Genomic DNA, 21,342 nt, shown 5'->3' on the forward strand with positions numbered 1-21,342 from the left:
TTTAATTAAAAATTACTAAAATTTATTTATTGTATATAATTTGTAGTTGTTTTGTATTTGAATCAAAACTTCATTAACTTAAATTATAAAAGAGAATTTTTTATTATAAAGTAGGTAAAACAAAAAAATATTAATTTAACAGCATCTTTTTACTAACAAAAAAACTTTTTTTTAACTAAAAAACTTTGTTTTTTTTTAAATCTTAACAGGAAAACAGAAAAAAATATTAAATTAAATATGTGTGTGTGTGCAATATAACAAAATTATATAATGAATTAATAAAAAAAAATTAATAAAAAAACATTTAGCAAATAATTTCAATTAAAATAAACTAAATAAACAATTTTGTTACAGAAAAATATATAAGAATTAAAGAAAAAAATAAAAGAAAACAAGTTAAACTTAATTTATAGTTTTATGATAAAGAAAATATTTTCTTTAAATAACAATTTTACTGCAGTGATTGTGGCGTGGCGGTTACTGCATTAGCTGAAGCATCACATTTGGTCTTTTGACTACTGCTGCTATTGCTGTCCATAGACCAATCCCAATCTTTGCCTTTTGGTCGAAATTTTGAAGACTTGTGATGAGCATGTTGTTGCTGCTGTTGATGATGATGATGATGTTGTATTTGCTGTTGCTGCTCCAGAGCATTGTTTAAACAATCCATATCCTTCCCCGCCACCTCTAGCTGATCGTTAGCATTGCCTGCTGCATCGGCAGCTGTATTTGAAGAGGAATTTGAATAGGCCAACAGTTCATCACAATCATATTCCCAATTACGTTCACAGAATTTCTTTTTATAATGTTTTTCCAAAGACGTTTTCGATTTGCGTTGATATTTTAAAGGAATTTTCAAATTATTTCCCGTAGTATCCAAACTATTGTTATTGACATTCAACAGAGATGGTGGAGGTGTATTAACCGCCACATTGGGACTGGGTGTTCTAGGCAAACCCATATCTGATAGTGGAGGACTATCTATTGCTGTAGGATCTTGCGGTGAAGAGCAATTCTTAAGAGTTATGGGCAGAGAATTTACATCCGAATGTGTGGATTTCATGCTGCTGTCACTTAAATGATCTTGACTGCCGCCCAAATGATTATGATGATGGCCATGATGACCCATAAAACTGCTATTACCACTAGAGGTACTACTGCCACTGCTAATGGGTAAATCCAATTGTGATGAAGTCGATGAGGTGGATAGGAATGTTCTGGCTGCATCTGAATTACTGCTACTGTGTGTTATACCCGAATCGGGTGAGGTATTGCAACTGATCGAAGATGGTACCGTATCGGTATCAATTGAACGTCTGGTCTTATCCAATTCGGTTGAGGCAAATGCTACTAAACGATCAAAACCCGAACTAACACGATGCTGCCAATGGCTCTCATCATCAGCTATAACATCATCTAATAACATAATCATTGTTGTTGTTGTTGGGGAAAAAAGAAAGAAAATTATAAAATTTAAATTGTTAATTATTTTGTATTTTGTAGAAAAGTTTAATTCTTTTAAATGTTAATTGTTTATTTTTTTAATATTTTTATAACAAAATTTAGTATATTGTTAGTTGGGAATAAAATTCTAAAGTTTAATATGTTTAGATGAGTTTTGAGTATAAAGTAGTTGAAGTTTGAATGAAATTTTCTTCTCTAAATGGAAAGTGTTTTGTTGAAAGCGTCAAAGAATATTTTAACTAAAAACTTTATTTAATTTTAAATAAATATTTAACGAACACAAAACAAATATCTTTTCAATGATAATATTTATTTGAAATAGTTCTTTTTTACATAAATTAGTACAATAAATTGTTTTTAAATATAATTAATAATAAAAAACAAACAATATTGAAATAAAACAATAATAAATAATTAAATTATCTATCCATGTAATGTTTAGTAAAGAAAATATTTTAAATTAATTTTTCTTCAAAATTTTAATTTTGCGGGAAAATTTTGCCAAATATTATTATTGGTTATAATTTAAACAAATAATAGTTAACAGTTTGTTATACAATTATGATTAGTTAAAAAAGTATTAAAATATTCCTCTTAAATAAAGTAATCTCATAGTAAATTAAAAAAAAAAAAATCATAACAATTTATCAAAGGTTTATAATTCCAATTTTCATACAAAGTTTATATTGTAAATCATTGATAAACGTTTATGAATAAGCCCATAAAAAAGTATCCCCAAAAATATGCTAAAAAATTTTCTATAATTACAAATAATTCCCATAATATTAACACTTAAATTAATATTCCTGTTAATTTTTACATAGTCTAGCCCATAGTAAAGTCTAGTCTATAGTTTAGTCTATAGTCTAGGCTAGCTTGTAATCTATAGTCTAGTATAGTGTATAGTCTAGACTACAGACTAGTCTTTAGTCTTGTCTATAGTCTAGTCTATACTCCTGTCTATAGTCTAGTGTAGTCTATAATACCTAGTTTATAGCTAAGCCTATAGTCTAGTTTATAGTTAAGTCTATAGTCTAGTCTATAGTCTAGTCTATAGTCTAGTCTATAGTCTAGTCTATAGTCTAGTCTATAGTCTAGTCTATAGTCTAGTCTATAGTCTAGTCTATAGTCTAGTCTATAGTCTAGTCTATAGTCTAGTCTATAGTCTAGTCTATAGTCTAGTCTATAGTCTAGTCTATAGTCTAGTCTATAGTCTAGTCTATAGTCTAGCCTATAGTCTAGTCTATAGTCAAGTCTATAGTCTAGTCAGTTGTCAAGTCTATTATCATGTCTATAGTCTAGTCTATAGTTTGGGCTGTAACCTAGTCTAGTCTAGAGTATAGTCTATTATAGAGTATATTTTAGCCTAGAATATAGTCTAGTGTATAGTCTAGTCTATTGTCTTGTCAATAGTCTTGTCTTTAGTCTAGTCTATAGTTTGTTCTATAGCCTGGTCTATAGTCTAGTCGATAGCCAGGTCTTTACCTAGTCTATATTCTAGTCTATAGCCTAATCTAGTCTATAGCCTAGTCTATAGTCTAATCTATAGCCTAGTCTATAGTCTAGTCTATAGTCTAATCTATAGCCTAATCTATAGTCTAATCTATAGCCTAATCTATAGTCTAGTCTATAGCCTTGTCTATAGCCTAATCTATAGTCTAGTATAGCCTAGTCTATAGTCTAGTCTATAGTCAAGTCTATTGCCTAGTCTATAGGCTAGACTATAGTCTTGTCTAGTCTATAGTCTGGTTAATGGTCTAGTCTTTACTGTAGTTTATTGTTCTAGTCTATTGTCTTCTCTACAGTCTAGTCTTTATTCCAGTTTATAGATTAGTCTACAGAAATTTAGTGTATAATCAAGTCTATAGTTTAGTTAATAGCCTGGACTATAATTGTGGTGCTGGTTCCCTTTCATTAAGACAAGATATCTTAAAATTATAATTAAAAAACCCAAATATTTAGGCTGTAACATAAATACATACAAAACAACATGCCCATAATTAAAAATTAAAAAAAAAGTAATTAATAATATTAGTAATTGTTAAATATAAAAAAACACTAACAAAATTTTAAACAAAAAAAAAAATAAATAAAATAAAACATAAAACAAAACTTACCTTAAAAATTAACAAATAAAAAAATGTTTAATTAAAGTAGTGAAAAACTTTTGCAAAAATAAACAAAAAAAATAATTTTTGTTTTTTTTTAATAAAATTTAAATTAATTTAATGGCTTCTCAGAGGCATCCTTTTTTTCTTTGTACTAATTTATGTCTTTTTTTGCGATATTTTTATAAAATATTTTAATTAAAATATTTATTAACTAGAAATTTTGAGTCATGGTTTTTTTTCCAATAATTCCAATTATTATTATTATATTTGGGTAGTAGTGGTGGTAGTTATTTATTATGGTAGGAGGATGGTTTTAAGTGAATTTTCTTTTTGTGGTTGTTGTTGGGTGGTAGTAGAAGTAGTAGTAGTAATAGTTGAGTTTATGTACTAGTACGTCCTAAATCAAAATTTCGTTTTCTGCTAGTAGAAGTAGTAGAATCCAATTTAAAAACTGTTTAGAAAGACAATTGAAAAGGGAATAGTAAAAAAAATACACGGTATTAAGAATTTCGAAAGTTGGTTTTGAAAATTTTTGATTTTGTTTTTAGGAAAGAGGTTTTTTTAAAAGGAGTTAGTGTTTTTTTCAAGAAATTAAGAAAAATTTATTGAAAAGAAAGTAATTATTAAATGGTTTTCTTATATACAATGAATATTTAAAAAAAAAAATGAGCTTTTAATGAGGGGCGGGCGGAGTTATTTAGAGGTCGTTCTTTGAAAAAATCAAGTTTTTTGATCCAAAATTTGTCTGTCAACTAAATATTTCTTTGAAAATTTTCAGATATTTTATCTGTATTATCCTCCTTAAGTTTTGGTTTTACATTTTTTGTGAAAACCATAAACTTTTTTGTTTTTTCTGAAATTTTAAAATGTAATTTACATAAAAACAACAACAAACAATTTACAACATAAACACGACAAAAGTTTTACAAAAATGAACACAAAGTTGGAAAAAATTATAAAATTAAAACAACATTTGTTGAGGTTATGTTTTTGGTCATACAAAAGAAAATTGATTGAAATTTTATAAAAAATTATTACAAAAATAACAATTTAAAAAAATAGTATAAAAATAATAATCTTTTTCAAAATAATTGTAACATGCTTAATATGATAAGGGTCTTAATCGAAGAAATTATTTGTCTAATATATAAAAAAAAAATATATATAAATGCTGCCGGGATTAAGGGGATTTTTTTTATAAAAATTTTTAATTTTGAGGAATTTCGAAAATTTGAGAAATATTGAACAATCTTAATTTTTTTAGCGATTTTAAAAAGGAAAATTTTTATATTTTAAGCATTTTTAACATTTTAAATTGCATAAACATGTTGGGGAAATTTTCCAAAATTCGAACTTAAGTTCGACAAATTTAAAAACTATTAAAACAATCCCTAAATGATGAGAAATCATAAAAATAATCTCACCCCTATCGATAATCATCATTTCACGTGAAATATGTTCCCTATTCACTTTTTTCGTTCCGTTTTTGTGAAATTGGTTGATGAAATTTTGTAAACATTGAACAGCTGTTCCATACAAAATTAACTATTGTGAATGAATTGTTTACAACAAGTTCACAATAGCAATTTTTCCTTCGAGTGAATTGAAAATTTCAAGAGAATAAAATGTTTACTTTTATTGGCGATAGGGGTGATCATCTCACGTGAAATATGTTGCCTTTTCACTTTTTTCGTTCAAAAACTTTTTTGTCGTGAAAAAATTTACTTGCTGTTAATTTTTTTTTTAATGAAATTTTGTAAACATTGAACAGCTGTTCCATACAAAATCAACTATTGTGAATGAAATGTTTACAACAAGTTCACGATAGCAATTTTCTCTTCAAGGGAAATGAAAATTTTAAGAGAGCACAATTTTCACTTCTATTGGCGATAAGGGTGATCATTTCACGTAAAATATGTTGCCATTTCACTTTTTTCGTTCACTAACTTTTTTCGTGGAAAAAATTCCGCTGTTGTGGAATTTTGTAAACATTGAACAGTTGTTCCCTACAAAATTAACTATTGTGAATGAATTGTTTACGACAAGTTCACGATAGCAATTTTTCCTTCGAGTGAAATAAATATTTCAAGGGAACACAAGTCTCACTTCTATCGGCGATAGAGAGATTTTCTTAGTTTTATTTGTGACGAATTCTTTGCATTTTCGAATTTCGAACTTAAAAATTTCATAACATTTTTGTTAAAAATTTTGTAAACATTGAACAGCTGTTCCCTACAAAAATCAACTATTGTGAATGAATTGTTTACAACAAGTTCACGGTTAAAATTTTTATGAATTTTAAAGTTTGACTAAATTTTGGAATATAATGCTAAAAATCATGTTTGAAAAATTTTTTTTCGAAAATTCGAACTTAAGTTCGAAAAACTTTAAATGCTGTAAACCGTGAATATTCATAAAATTAAAATTTAATTTGAATTAATTTTTCAACATTTTCGAATTTCGAACATAGAAATTTTGAAAATATTAATAAAATTTTCAAATATTTTGAAAGCACTTACAAAATATAAACTTTCTAACATGTTCGAAAAATTTTCGAAAATTCGAACTTAAGTTCGAAAAATTTTTAAAACTCTTAAAATAATCTTTTTAACATAAGAAATCATAAAAATGTAATTTTATTTCTTTTTCAGGTGTATTTCTATTAATTTCGAAGTATTTTTAAGTTCTCGACTTTAAAATTTTACATTCAAGAGTTGAAGAAAAGAAAGAAGAAATTTCTCAAAATTCGAAATTTTTATTATTAAAAACAAACCCCTTTAAAGTATTGTATATCAACAATAATATATATCTTAACAAATATTTGATACATCGTTACATTTAAACAATATTTCAAAATATACAAATTGTTTTTGTAAAAATAGATTGAGAATCAAACGCGATTTCTTAAAATTCTTCTACACGAGTCTAATCTTAAAGAGAAAGTTTCTCTATTTATGTCTCAAAGACATGTTTTATTAAGATGACGAAGAAGAATCATCATCAGAATTACTATTTGAAAGTTTTCGAACATCTTTATCACTATCGGAAAAATCCAAATCAAGACGTTTTAATAAATTTGTAGTTATGGGAGGGGAAGAGTTGGGTGGTGAAAAAGATGGTGGTGAATAATTATAAGATTGTGTTGAATTAGTATTGGGTGTATTAGATGTGGTAATTGTGCTATTATTATTATTACGTTCTAAATGTGAGTTATGATTATGTTGTGATATATGTGGATTGTTTTGATAATTGATGGGCTCATCTTCCTTCTTCTCCAATTGTAAAGTGGAATGTGATGAAGAAGAGGATGTTGGTGGTAGTAGTGATGGGTGTTTTGATGTAGAGGATGTTATGTTATTATCAAAGTGTTCTGTTAGATGTTGTTGATGATGGTGATTAGAAGAAGGGATTTCAAATGTATAATTAGAAAATTCAAGCTTACCATCATCTGCATTACGATTTCCTACGATGGGATTAGAATTCGTAAGAACATTTGAAGAAGTGGAAGATGATGATGTGGCGGAATTGTTGTTGTTGCTGCTTGTGTTGTTGTTGTTTGTATTGCGACTATTTAAATGTGGGATATTATTATGATGATTGTGTTGATGATGTTGTTGTTGTTGTTGATGATGTTGGTGGTGGTGGTGACTGTTGTGGTGATTATTGGATGTGTGTTGATGTTGAGGGCCTTGTTGCTGCTGATGATGATAATTGTTATTGTAATGACCATGATGTTGATGACTGTTGTTGTTGTTATTATGTAAGTTTTGCCTACTATTAGCAGCAGAATTATGCTGTTGCATTGTTCTAGCCTCATCACCTCCCATTATGGAATTAATTTCAGGACTCATAAGTAAAGGTTCCAAGCTTAATTTATTACCACGTCTATTTGAAGAATTTACACCAGCTCCAGCCGTATTTGTAGATGTGGGTGAACTATGATTTCCCTGATGATGACCACTATTTATACCTCCGCCATTTGTATTGGCATACGAGTTTTGTCCAGAGTGTGCACTATGATGTGTTAAAGACGGCTCATTGGAGTAGTGTGGCACTTTTGAAGCCCTCGGATGATTATTTGTCATGGGTGATGTACGTTTTACACCAACTGTAAAGTTTTTTAATAAAAAAGTTATTATATTTCGTTAAAAATTTCAAGTTTTGATTTTATTGAATTCCTAGAACTTACGTTCCACCTTCATAGAAGAGCCATTATGATGATTATTATGTTGCGTAGATGTTGTCTGCTGACTATATGAATTGCTATAATGTTCCGCAGCATTATTATGATGTTGACGATTTTGTGTCGGCTGCTGCTGATGATGTTGACCATGATTACCAACATGATGATCGTTATTATGACTTGTGGTTGTGGATGCTGCTGCGGCTCTTTTTTGTCGTTCCTCGTGTTCCTCCCGGAATTTACGTGATGCCATTAATGATGCGGCCAAACCTGGTAAATATAAATAGTATTATAAATTGTATTACATTTTTCTAGAGAAAATTCTAGGCGTAGAGTTAGAAAGGCAAGGAATTTGGATGTATTTTAATTTAAAAGGAAATATCTATAGAAAGTTGCTTGTAGGACAGGAATGGAAGTAATTTGGTATATTAGGAAGAATAAATTTCTATCTATCTATCTATCTATCTATCTATCTATCTATCTATCTATCTATCTATCTATCTATTTATCTATTTATCTATCTATCTATCTATCTATCTATCTATCTATCTATCTATCTATCTATCTATCTATCTATCTATCTATCTATCTATCTATCTATCTATCTATCTATCTATCTATCTATCTATCTATCTATCTATCTATCTAAAGTACATTTCAATCTAAATTACACAAAAAGAAAAGCCTAATCCCACTAACAATACCAATACCTACCTTCTAAAGGAGGATTTGTGCCATTCAAGCGATTGCTACGCGAAGAAGAATGTCTGTCTTTACTGGATTTATGGCTGTGGGATGACGAGGATGATGATAAATGTTGCTGCTGCTGCGGCTGAGACGACTGATGGTGATCTTGTTCTTGAAAATAGGCCTCAATACAGGGTTTCATTTCAGCTCTGGGCAAAGCCACCGGTTGATAGTCACGATTTGACGTGGACGAAGTGGGTGCGGTAGTCGAGTTAATCGAAGAATTTTTGGCAGCAACATTTGATGCTGAGGAGGACATATGATGATATGGTAAACTATTTAAATCTCGTTCACGTTGACTGTTAGTATTCTGACTACTAGTAGCACTGTTGTTGTAGTGTCTTGTAGGTGGTCCTGCAGAAGCCGAGGAGTTGGTGGACGACGTTGATGTATGATGATTATTTGTTGTCGAATTTGCATTTGGTATAGTTTTGTGCTGATATGCAACATTTGCCAATGTGGCCAAATTATGAGCATATGTGGGAGATTTACGACCAGACGAAGCTGATTGTGTTGTTGCTCTCGGCGAAATATCCGAGTAATTGGGATTGCTAACGTCATCGACCATTTTAACATGTACACGTTCGGGTCTTTGAGCATGATTATTAATAATCAAATGTTCTCTTTCCCTTTCACGTTCTCGTTCCCGTTCCCGTTCCTTTTCTCTTTCGCGTTCTCTTTCTCTCTCGCGTTCTCTGTCGTTAGAACGATCACGATCTCTATCATTATTGAAGAGGCTACGTTCAAAGAGATAAGGATTACGTTCTCCGGAAGCCGATCCCACAGTGGACATATTAACGGCAGCATTTATTATTGTTTGATGGGTTATCTCCAGAGTTCTTTCTATCTCACCATTAACCAAATCGCCTATAGTTTTGGTGGAGGACATGGGTGGTAGAGAATTGCCGGACGTAGCCGATGAACCGGGTGGCACCTGATTAAGTTTCTCCTGTGATAAATGACGCCTTAAAGCCATTTTAGCAGGGGAGACTTGTGTATAGTCGGGTTGTGAGGAGTTTGAGCTGGGTCGGCTGGGTGGTTGTTGTTGTGGGTTAATAAGATGTTGTGCTGTATGATGTTGTGATATGGCCGATTCCCGACTACTACTTCTTTCCAGAGACATTAGACGATCACGAGTGGGAGGATAATATTGCAAAGCCGAATCCGAATTGGCTGATGATGAACGCACTGGAGGTGCAGGATCTTCCATTAACATTTCGCGACTACTAGAACGTTGCTGTAAATGATTTTCCACACTAAGCGGAGGTTGTTTAAATTCCAATGATAGATTGTGTGGATTATGCTGAGCCATATTCATCATATGCTGCTGCTGTTGTTGTAGTTGATGTTCTCTTTCCCTTTCTCTCTGTTGACTGGCCATATATTGTTCATAATTAGCCGCTGATACCGAACTGCGTCGTCTGTGCAAATTATGTTCGGCTGCACCATAAATATTATTCAAATGTTGTGGATTATTGGCGTTAACATTAAGGGACTGATGATATTTAGAGGATTTCGCAGAAGAAGAGTTGCTAACTGCCCCTGAGGAAGACGTTGCAGAAGAGTTGAGAGGCTGCAGTAACATGCCTTTACTAGCACCATATTTTGTGAGTCCAACACCACCTGAGCCAGCACCATGTGTGGCTGGCGGTTGTGGTGGCGGTAATGCAGGCGTTATGGGCGATATAGTGGTTGTAGCATTTAGGTGAGTCATGCCATGGGTAGCGACATTTATAATACTGCTTAAAGAATTATGAGTATTTGAGGAGGAGGACGATCCAGCATTAAAATGCGAGTGTTTGCTACGTTTTGGTACCGGTGATTGTTGTGGAGAGGGAGAAACTTCAACTTGCACCTGATTTACCACCTGTTGAGCCTTGCGTTGTTCTTGATCTTCATTGAGAGCTGAGGTTATAATACTCTTAAGCCTATCTTCGAAATTGGCCACTTTGGGAGACTCTTGTATGCTAACGACGGGCACATTGTTGTTATTTGTTTTACGCATGCCGGGCAATTCACATTTGGGTAAAATACCACTAGTCATTGCGTTGTTGCTGTTGTTAATGGGTCGTATTGAAGTGCCTGTATTCGATTGTAAGAGTAGATTGTTATCTCTTTGTTTGGGAGCAGGCATTAAAGTACTAGGATCTGCTTGTCCAGCAGCTGCATAAACACCTATAGAAGGTAAATGTTCATTACTACTTGAACGTTGCTGTGAATGCTGTACATGATGCTGCGGCTGTTGTTGATGATGATGATGCTGATGTGTTGCAGCATGATGTTTATTTCTGTAGGGTTTATCTTCGGGGTGATGAGAAGGAATATGTTGTTGTTGCATATGTTGATGAAGATTTTGGTTTATTAGATGGTGTTGCTGTTGCTGCTGCTGAGCATGCAATTGCTGCAGCTGATGCTGATGATGTTGTTGATGATGATGATTGTTAGCTATGTTTTGTTGATGTTGATGCTTAGACGAGGAGGAGTTAGTTGTCAACTTTCCTGCTTCTATTTTACGTCCTGTTTCCAAAATCTTTTGCGCCAATACCTCGGGATTGCTTTCTTCGATCTTACCCACATCTGGTACGTCCGGCCATTCCTGGGAACGTGTGCGATGATCTCTACTACGGCGCACTGATTTACTAGAAGTTTTCGTTACTGTTATAGAGGGTTGGATAGCAGTATTAGTATTATTGATATTATTTGGCACTAAAGAGGTAGTAGAACAGCTATTATTGTTTGCTGGAGTTACGGACAACGATGCTGAAGATGAAGTAGAAGCTCCTGCTGCCGAGGCAGAAAGATTTGCCGTAGAAGTGGCATGATTTATGCTAATAGAATTCAAATGATTATGATTGGTAGTAAGTTGTAAAGGTTGGTTAGGATTACTAATGCTATTGGGGTTGGCTGAGCTATTGGCCAATATAATATTGGTGCCTTGGGCCATTAAAGCGGCAGCAGTTCTTCTCTCATCTACCGCCTTTTCCAAACTATTGGCCTCTTTTTCTATGCTGGAGACTTGGGCCACTAATTTCTTGCGTTGTGCTAAAGTATTTGCAATTTCCTTGAGCACCAACTCGTGGGCCGAAGCTTCAGACAACTCAGAGCCTGGTAAATCATGCAATTTGGTTTTTCCATTAATGCCATACAACTTTTGGTATTCCGGCAATTGCTGTAGATGTTTTTTCAACAAACGCTTCTGTTCCATTTCACAGGCGGTAACTTGTGATTGAATCTTCTTGGCAATACCTTGCAGCTCTTTATGACGTCCCACTATTTCCTTAGCTTTCGCTATAAGATCATTGGGCGAGGAAACATTAATGCCCAGTTCATTCATACGTACTTTTAACAAGGCCACACTATCATCTATTAGCACTTTAATTTGTTTATCTAATTGGGAAGCTCTATTTTTGATGCGTTGTTTGCGTTCCTGTTCCAATTGTATTTGTCTCTTGATATTGGGTATAAAGGACTTTGATTTCATTTGATCTATCATCGCCATATACTGAGAACGAAAGACATCTAGTAGGATTTGCAAGGCATAGGGAGTGTCTTGTGGTGAAGTTGGTATCTCCAATTCAGCGTGATCCATATTTTCAGTTAACAATGAAGTTAATTGTTGATCTATGGTACCGGGGGCGGGTGGTAACTTTTTGCTCATGGCTTCCACAGAAGTAGAGAGTAAAGTTTCCTGATGCAACACATCCAAACCGGCAATTTTGATGTTTTTCCTTCCCCGCGCCCCCTTTTTTAAGCGTCCCTTGCGTCCTTTAGCTGTAATTGAACCACCACCTGTAGAATTGCCACCAAAATCTTCTTTCGAAGAATTATCTTTAGAGGCCTGAGCTGCTTCGGCTCTTTCTTTAGCAGCCGCTTCTCTTTGAGCTGCTGCAGCGGCACTTTTACTGGCTATGGCTGCTTTGCGCGTTAATTTCTTGCGCTTTTTCTGTGTTGTAGTACGCGCAGTGCGCGATGTCGTTGTTATGAAATTGTTATTCTCCTCTTCGTCGCTTTGTGAACTTTTGCCTCCTTTCGAACTGCCCCAATCAGACCATACTTTACGCGTTACTGTCGGTCCACCACTGCAATTACTATTGCCATTGGCGGTATTGGCTTCACCATCACTTTCAGTTGAAGTATCCACTTCCATATTACGTTGTTGTTGCTGCTGCTTTTGTTGTTCTTGTAGCTGCTGCTGCTGTTGTTGCTGTTGTCTAGTTTTAGTAGTCGTTGTATTATTAACATGAGCAGCGGGAGAATTTGTACGAGCAGTATTCGAGTTGGAATTTTGGGAGTTTGTTAAAGCTTGATTATTGGCTTCACGTTTGGCACGATCACGGGTAGTGCGTGTATTACCACCTGTTAAAAAGAAAGCGAAGAGAAAACAACACATGAAATAAGCCGCTTTTAAATTATAACACAACTAATTAATAATTTAGTACAACAATTTGAATATAACAAATTTAAATAAATATTTTCCAAAAATATTTAAATTAAAAGAAAAACATAAAAAAATTTGTTAAAATTATAAAAAAATCAATAATGAACAAATGAGCATGTTAATGATGAAGCAGAGAGCGTTTGTTTTATTGTTAATTTTGTTATCAGAGAAGTCAGCTTTTTTAGTTTTATCTTGTACTCTTTTTTCATAGAAAGAGAGAGCTATTATTTTAATTATAAAGCCATGAATTTTGTTATTATAATGCTGGGCTTTCTGATGCATATTACTATGTTAGGAACGCTCTACAACCCACATTCTAGTTTCAAATTATATTCTGTAGCTTAGTGCTGTGTGTTATTTTAGTTTAGTTTGGAGTTTATTTGCAGGTTTAACTTACCCGCATGATGATCGTTTTCAGCACCTTTTTGAGTTTTAAGACGTTGGAAATAACGTTCTAGAATTGTGCGATCGATGACATGTAGATAATATGATACAGGTTTACAGGTCCAGGAAACTGAACCTTTTAACGGCGGTATCTCGCTGACATGCATAATCGTACCAATATCACTTAAATTTCTGAAATAAAAGAGACAAGAAATAAATAACAAAAGTTAAAAAAAGTTTTCCAAAATTCTTTGATGTTTGCTTTTTAACTTACCTATCTGTTATTCTAAAGTTTAAAGGACAAAACGATTTAGACGATACTACTCTCGCACCATCACGCAAATCGGCAAAACGTTCTTTCAACTGATGATCCACATTCGGACCGAAGGCAAAATTATTTACAAATACCAACGATGAACTTGTTATCTTCTCACGATGTTCATCGACAAGAAAATCTCCCTTTAACAGTTTGTATTCACAGTAACGTTTGCCAAACCATGCCATAAATTGACGAAAAAACATATCCATACGTTCGGCATAACGTGCGGGTGTATCGGCTTTTTCTACGCCAATACATGATTTTAGTGGAAATGATCCGGCCATTTGTAGAACAACTTGTCCTACACCCGAACCCAAATCAATAAACGTATCATCGTTGGTAACATTCACATGTTTTATCATTTGTTGTACCAATTCATAGGAGGTTTCACCGTAAACCTCCGGTGAAAATGGTTCATAATTATTAAGTTTATCGGGATCGAGTACGGCAGCATTGTAAACTAATTGTAAAATATGTCTTAAGAGGCTGGGATGAGCGAATTTATTTAGACGCTCAGCAGGCAGTGAGGTTCCTTTTTCCTAGAGAAAAAGAAGAAGAATAGTAGAATGATATTAATTTATGATTAGTATGGTGTTTCTAAAGAATATAGACTAAAGTGTGGTATTGTCTGGATTGTATTATTGTCTATCTAGTCTGGCCTACAGTCAAGTCACGTTCCCACGACAATTGGATCTCCGCTCCGGAAAGGCCCGATTCTAAATCGACCAAAGATTGTCAATTACGGCAACAGCTGTATCAACCGGAAGTTTTTTCCCCAGGGAAGAACATCCAGTTACAGCCAACCTGTTACAACAACAGTCTAGGTCTATAGTCTCGACTGTATTTAAGTTTATAGTCTGTACTATAGTCTTGTCTACAATCTGGACTTTAGTTGATTCTATATTCTGGTCATCAATCTAGTCTTAAGTCTGGACTTTAGTTTACTTTATGGAGCTTTAATTATATCTATAGTCTGGACTAATGTTAAATCTCTAGTCTGGTCTATAATTTACTCTACTTTCTGAACAAACGTCTAGTCCATAGTCTGGCCTTCAGTATAGTTTATAGTCTGGTTTGTAGTCTAGTATACATTCTAATCTATAGTCTGGAGTTGAGTTTATAATGTGGATTGTAGTTCTGTCTAAAGCCTGGGCTGCAGTATTCAGTACAGTTCAGTCTATAGGATAGATTATAGTTGGGACTATAGTCTAGTCTATAGTCTGGAGTTGTATTTATTATATGGACTGTAGTTCAGCCTAGGCCTTAGTCTTGAATACTGTTCAGTCTATACGCTAGATTATAATTTGGACTATTGCTTAGGCTATAGTCTGCACTGTAATATAGTGTATAGTCTGGACTATCATCTACTGTATATCTCATTAATTTGTAAGGACTATTTGCATAGTAGCATAGTACTATAACCTAGAGTATAATCTTTACTTTAGTCTGGATATTAGTGTATAATTCTGTTAAAATAATAGTACTGATACAAAACTAAAATATCCACTTACCAATGCAACAATACTGTCCACGGCTTTATTAAACCGATCGACAAGATTTGTCATAGTCTTATAACAGGCAGTGTCTATATGATTAAGATTAATCTCTTCGAATGCCGATGAGATGCTTGGCAGTTCATCACAAACAAATTTAATGGTATCAATAATATCAATGCCATTATCGTGTCTATCTTGGCCGGTACCAACTTGAAGGGGCCACGAAAATGTTAAGACCTCAGATGAACCAGCTGGCGAACGCAACACCAAGTCTTTGACTTGAGGTGTTGCCATATTTTGTACAAAATAAAACCCGCTTTAACTGCAAGTGGGTTGTTTTCAGGATTATGGAGTTTATTTTGAAGGCTCAGCCAGCCAGCTAGTTTTCACCAACTAGCAGCTCGAGACTTTCTAGAGGAGATGAAGTCCTTTTTAGTGTTGAAATGAAAATGTTTGAAGAATTTTTAAAGAAGTGTAAAGAAGGGGTTGTAGTTTTACTGTTGGGTGGTGGTAGATTTTGGAGTTAATTTAGCAATGTTATTGATCTTTTGATTGTTCTCTTTTGCTGCTTTTTTTGGCTACTCTCTCTCTCTCTCTTTTGTTTTTCTTTGCTGCTTTTAAGATGTTTTCTTTTTTGTTGTTGTTGCTGTTTATGCTTTGGTGACGTAAAGTTGATGTGTATTATAGTTGGTGGTAGTTTTGACGTTTCTTAGATGTTAGTTTATACAATGATGCCAGATTTATTCGGTGGGTGTTTATTGTAGTTTTTTATCTTTTTTTACTTTTGGGTTGTAAAGGCAGTTGTTTTTGTTTAGTTATTTATTTATTTTGATGATTTTTTTTTTAATTTTATGATTAATGTGTTAAATAAAATTTAAATGGGGTAGTAAAAATAACACAATAACTTAGTGTAATATATATATAAATAAATAAAATAATTCAGTTTTAACGTAATGGCAGGAGAAGGGGAAGTTTAAAATGTTCCTTGGTTTTTTTTCTGGCGCTTTTTCTTAAATTTCTCTTTTTATCAAAAAGCGTCTTTTAAAATTATACGAAAATTTTAAATCTTAAGATTTAAAATTTTTCCTATATAGTTATGCTAAGTAAATTTATTAATTGATTGATAGTGAGTGTTACGAGAGAGTGTTTGTGTGTTTTTTTTTTAATATTTTGTAATTTATTTAACGTTATAATTTAAACAGCTTTTGAGAGTTAAAAAATCCGTAACAAAAATTTAAATATATTATTAATAAACTCTGGGTTTTAGTTAATTTGAAAATTGGCTTTTTTACTACGTTAGACGTTTGTTTTATTTTCGTATTTACGTAAACAATTATAAGAAAATATAACAATAACTGATGATAATTGCGCAATTTTGTTCTTTTCAATTGTATGTTAAGATAACGATACATTTTCGTAAAAATACAACATTTTCAAAAAGTTTTATTTCAAAAACAATGCTTTTTCTTTCTTTTCTTTGTATGTATTTTTGTTACGTTATGATTTACGTTACGTTACATAACTCGTTTTAATGTTTTTCTTCTTTACGGCTTTAAATTGTATGAAATGTTGTGTTATAGATTCTTGAGATGCGTTTTATAGATATATTTTTTTTTTGAAATTTATTTTCACGTAAGCGCACAAGTGTCTGTAAAAGAAATAGAATGAGAAAAACGTTTAACATAAATTTGAAATTAAGTTAAATTTTAATAAAAATTATAAACTTATTTTATAAAAAAAATGTAAATAAAATTTTCATTAAAACAAAAAAAAAAATGGAAATTTGTAAAAAAATTAATAAAACAAATAATAATAATAATTATTTTAAAGTAAAAACCATTCAAATTACTTAAAATATTGTAATATTTATTCATAGAAAACATAAATGATATTAAGACATACAATTACATTAAAAATCTCTTAACATTTATGTCACGTGAAGTGACATCAATGTCAATTCACCCTATCAATTAAATTTCTCCTACGTCATAACCAATTAGCGTTAAAAAAACACATACTAAGCTTTAAATTATTTTAACACTTATTGATTTCTAATACCTTTTCTTTTTACTTAATATTTGACATTGTATTTAAAATTTTATAAAAAATATCTTTATTTATAACTATTGTGCAATTAATTCATGGTCACGCAAATTATTATTACAACATTTTTTGTTAAACAAAAGCAGCAAAATATAAAATATTATAAAACTTAATAATAGAATATTTGCAAAAACAAAACTATATTTTAATGCAAAAGCAATTATAGTTTATATGTAAGTAAAAATAAGTTTATATTTAGAAAAAAAAGCTATAGACAAGGTCAAGTTCTCAAGTTATATATAAACAAAAAGCTTATTAATATATAGAAATTCTATTACAAACAATTTATTTATATAAAGTTTAAGGAAATAATTATAATTTTTGATAATGAAAATTTCATTGTTTATAATTGGAGGACATAATTTTGTAAACATTTTGTTAAGAGATGAAAAAGTTTTTTATTCTGTGTAAAATATTTGTTTTTAAGGCGAATTCATAAACATTTATGTCATGATATACACAATGGGAACTGTGCTTCCTGAGAGAATTGTTGACAATTTGGGACGAATTAAGTTCATCTCCAGTTAATTTTTCTCAGTTGTAGTTCAGTTCTAGTTCATTTCTAGTTCAGTTCTACTTCAGTTCTAGTTCTGTTCTAGTTAAGTTCTAGTTCAGTTCTTATTCAGTTCTAGTTCAGTTCTAGTTCAGTTCTAGTTCAGTTCTAGTTCAGTTCTAGTTCAGTTCTAGTTCAGTTCTAGTTCAGTTCTAGTTCAGTTCTAGTTCTGTTCTAGTTCAGTTCTAATTCAGTTCTAGTTCAGTTCTAGTTCAGTTCTAGTTCAATTCTAGTTCAGTTCTAGTTCAATTCTAATTCAGTTCTAGTTCAGTTCTAGTTTAGTTCTAGTTCAGTTCTGGTTCAGTTCTAGTTCAGTTCTAGTTCAGTTCTAGTTCAGTTCTAGTTCAGTTCTAGTTCAGTTCTAGTTCAGTTCTAGTTCAGTTCTAGTTCAGTTCTAGTTCAGTTCTAGTTCAGTTCTAGTTCAGTTCTAGTTCAGTTCTAGTTCAGTTCTAGTTCAGCTCTAGTTCAGTTCTAGTTCAGTTCTAGTTCAGTTTTAGTTCAGTTATAGGTGTTGTTCAGTTCTAGTACTAGTTCAGTTCTAGTTTAGTTCTTGTTCAGTTCTAGTTCGGTTCTAGTTCAGTTCTAGTTCAATTGTAAATCATGTAAATCAAAAAATTATTTACACTAAAAACAATGTTGCCAACTTTATTATGTTTTTACTCTCATACATTTGTCAAACATTGAGATACTTATACAAAAAACACCTTAGTATTGATTCATTTATATTTGTATGAATGTTTTGAACTCATTATGACAATCAGTTGCAAATAAAAGTAGAAAATAAATACCTACTACTAATAATGATTATAAACATTTGCTGGTATTAAACTTTAATAATTAAAGTATCACATTGTATTGTACATACAGTATTGTACATACTAATTTGTATTGTTTGCAATAGTAGGTATTTAGTTAGTATTTTTATAAATAAAAAATAAATTTGTCTGTTTTTTTATTGTTGTTGCTGTGTGCTAGTTTCATATTTCTACAATTTATGCTATTCTATATTAAACTTTTATATATTTTTGCTTTTGTTGTTTCTTCTTGTTTTGTTATTTTATTTAAGTATTTATTTTAATATTCTTTTTTTTTGCAATAAGCTTTATTGACCTTGACATAAAAACAATATGTATGAATAAAAAAATTCTTGCTTTTCAAATACAAAAATAACAAATTATTAATGTAAAATACTAATTGAAGAATTAATAGAAAATGTTTTTTTTTAATTTAAAATTAATAATTAAAATTTATAAAATTTTAATAACTTTAAACAAGTGAGTAAACAATGATAAGCTAAGTGACAGCTTTTTAAACTTGTATTTACATTTCTTTGGCAAATTACAGTGACATTCAAAGAGGGAAAGAGAGTGTAAGTGGCATTGAAAGAGTAAAAGAGGAAATACATATTAATATTATATTAAATGAGTGGGTGTATAGCTATTTCTGTAGAAAATCATGTTTATAAAATGAAAACAAAAAAACAATAACAAAACTTTAATGACTCAAATAACACGCAAAGGTCAATGACATGACATGTATAAGAATTTAATTCAAATATTGGTTTGTTTTTTTTTAAAGAGAATTAACATAAATTACCAAATATGTTTAATTTTTAAGAAAACAAAATTTCTATATTTTTTTATTAATCAAACTTTTACTTCCTTTTCAATTGAGCTGATAAATTGTATTTATAATTTGCCGATCAATCAATTTTTCCTTATACTGTATAAAGTCTATGTATTAATTAAAACACGTGTTTTAATATGGGTACATATAATTAAATATTTGTATTTTTAATTAACCGCGGACATTTGTAACGTATGATTAATAAGAGGCTTGAGGTTTTCGATGAAAATATTTTTCCCACCAATAACTCAAACATTAAATTTTTATAAGAATAATAAAGTAAATTTGTAACACTTATAATTAAATGTCTGACTGATTTAAAGATAGTTGGAAGAATAAACCAACAATTATACTTCAAAATTAAAACAAAAAACAAATGTATAAATAAAAATTCAGACGTCTATGAAATACGAAACAAAATTAATTGCATTATATCCCCAATCTTTTTTTCAATATATCCCATTATATAATATTCTTTATAAATTAAAACATAAACATTTACACATATTATTATTATGATTTTGTTTATATTTTGAATTTTTAACATTTGTTTTGCTTTATTTCCCCCTGTCATGTTTATTTTCATTTACAGTTTGTTTACATTTTCCCATAACACAGCCTGTAAAAGAAGAAGAAAAGTTATCAGAGTTGCAATAAAATGCATTTGATTTTTTTTACTTTGTATGTATGCATTATTTTGTTGGTTTATATATCTTTTATTTCCTTGTTTATTTTATAACCGCCTGCCTGGTATATATTTGTGCTGATGATGCATATTATTTATAGTTTTTAGATCAAAACGAAGGTGGGGCAGATAGAGATGATGTGTGCGATAATGTAATAATAATACAAACACTTGTACATTCGGTATGTAAAAAGTTTTGTAATGATTTGTTCAGGGTTGGGAAATTGATTTTTATATCTATCTATCTATCTATCTATCTATCTATCTATCTATCTATCTATCTATCTATCTATCTATCTATCTATCTATCTATCTATCTATCTATCTATCTATCTATATATCTATCTATCTATCTATCTATCTATCTATCTATCTATCTATCTATCTATCTATCTATCTATCTATCTCTCCATCTTTCTATCTATCTATCTATTCCTACATCCAACGAATGTTTGAATGCATTGACATTTCCTTCCCTGGTCTTAAAATTTAATACAGTGCTGCCACTTTTCTACAATTCAAATTAAAAGTAGAACTTTTGTTTTTAAATTAAAAATTTCAATTTAGAAAAATTGCATTAATTTCAAATTCAAAATTTATATTACTTAAATACAATTTATCTTTGTAAAATTTTTACAAAAAAGATCTAAATAGCAACCGACCCATTGTGCTTTTAAAACACAAATGCAACTAAAATAGTTTTTCATAATAAATATTTTCCTTCGTGTTCTACTTATTTTTTTTTTTTTTGTATTATTACTATGATTTCATATTTATTTTTTGCGTTTATTACTACGTGTGTGCTGCTCTACATTTGTAATGTGGGAAAACTGTTTTAATGATTTTTTTTGTATTTTTTTTTCTTTTAAAAACTATAACGTTTCCTCTTTAAAAGGCAATCATTTTTTCAAAACTCAAAATTTTCAGTAAAACGAAATGTTTATATAATTATAATGAAAAGAAGCTTTAAATATTGCTATTATTTAATAAAAAAAAACATATTATTTATTAAAACTAAACTGTAAATACAAAAGTTAACCTGCATCTTGACACACCCTGTAAAGAAATCTATTAATACAGGTGTTATTGTCCAAAAGTGACCTAGTTTTATTTATTATTATCATAACTATTTTTTTTTCGTTAAGTTTTTTGTCTGTTCTATACTATTGATTAAAATAAATTGTATTTGTTTTTATGTTTAGTTAGATAATAAATAAAAATGTTCTTTATCTC

At 30.8% G+C, this 21,342-nt stretch overlaps 1 protein-coding gene across 3 annotated transcripts; it reads right to left on the reverse strand.

Annotated features, from left to right (window-relative positions):
* Positions 1-330: 330 nt before the first annotated feature.
* On the reverse strand, positions 331-16,789 carry LOC111675997 (histone-lysine N-methyltransferase, H3 lysine-79 specific). 3 transcript variants are annotated; one of them, XM_046950437.1, is made up of 7 exons: positions 15,158-16,789; positions 13,602-14,185; positions 13,341-13,519; positions 8,473-12,861; positions 7,765-8,028; positions 7,018-7,683; positions 331-1,416 (listed from the first exon to the last, which is right to left on the reverse strand). In XM_046950437.1, the coding sequence occupies exons 1-7, from the start codon at positions 15,434-15,436 to the stop codon at positions 452-454; spliced, it is 7,326 nt and encodes a 2,441-aa protein (XP_046806393.1). In that variant the 5' UTR covers positions 15,437-16,789; the 3' UTR covers positions 331-451. The 3 variants fall into 3 exon arrangements, with proteins under 3 accessions (XP_046806393.1, XP_046806395.1, XP_046806394.1); XM_046950439.1 differs by lacking the exon at positions 331-1,416 and adding an exon at positions 3,783-4,026; XM_046950438.1 differs by lacking the exon at positions 331-1,416 and adding an exon at positions 6,309-6,945.
* Between the last annotated feature and the right edge of the window lie 4,553 nt (positions 16,790-21,342).

The sequence above is a fragment of the Lucilia cuprina genome, chromosome 4 (assembly GCF_022045245.1).
Source record: "Lucilia cuprina isolate Lc7/37 chromosome 4, ASM2204524v1, whole genome shotgun sequence".
NCBI lineage: Eukaryota > Metazoa > Arthropoda > Insecta > Diptera > Calliphoridae > Lucilia > Lucilia cuprina.

Coding starts and splice junctions, on each gene's coding strand:
- LOC111675997 (XM_046950437.1), bottom strand. CDS start 15,436: ATGGCAACACCTCAAGTCAAAGACTTGGTGTTGCGTTCGCCAGCTGGT. Junction 12,862..13,340: donor TGAAAACGATCATCATGCGG/GTAAGTTAAACC, acceptor TCTTTTTAACAG/GTGGTAATACACGCACTACC. Junction 7,684..7,764: donor CTCTTCTATGAAGGTGGAAC/GTAAGTTCTAGG, acceptor AAAACTTTACAG/TTGGTGTAAAACGTACATCA.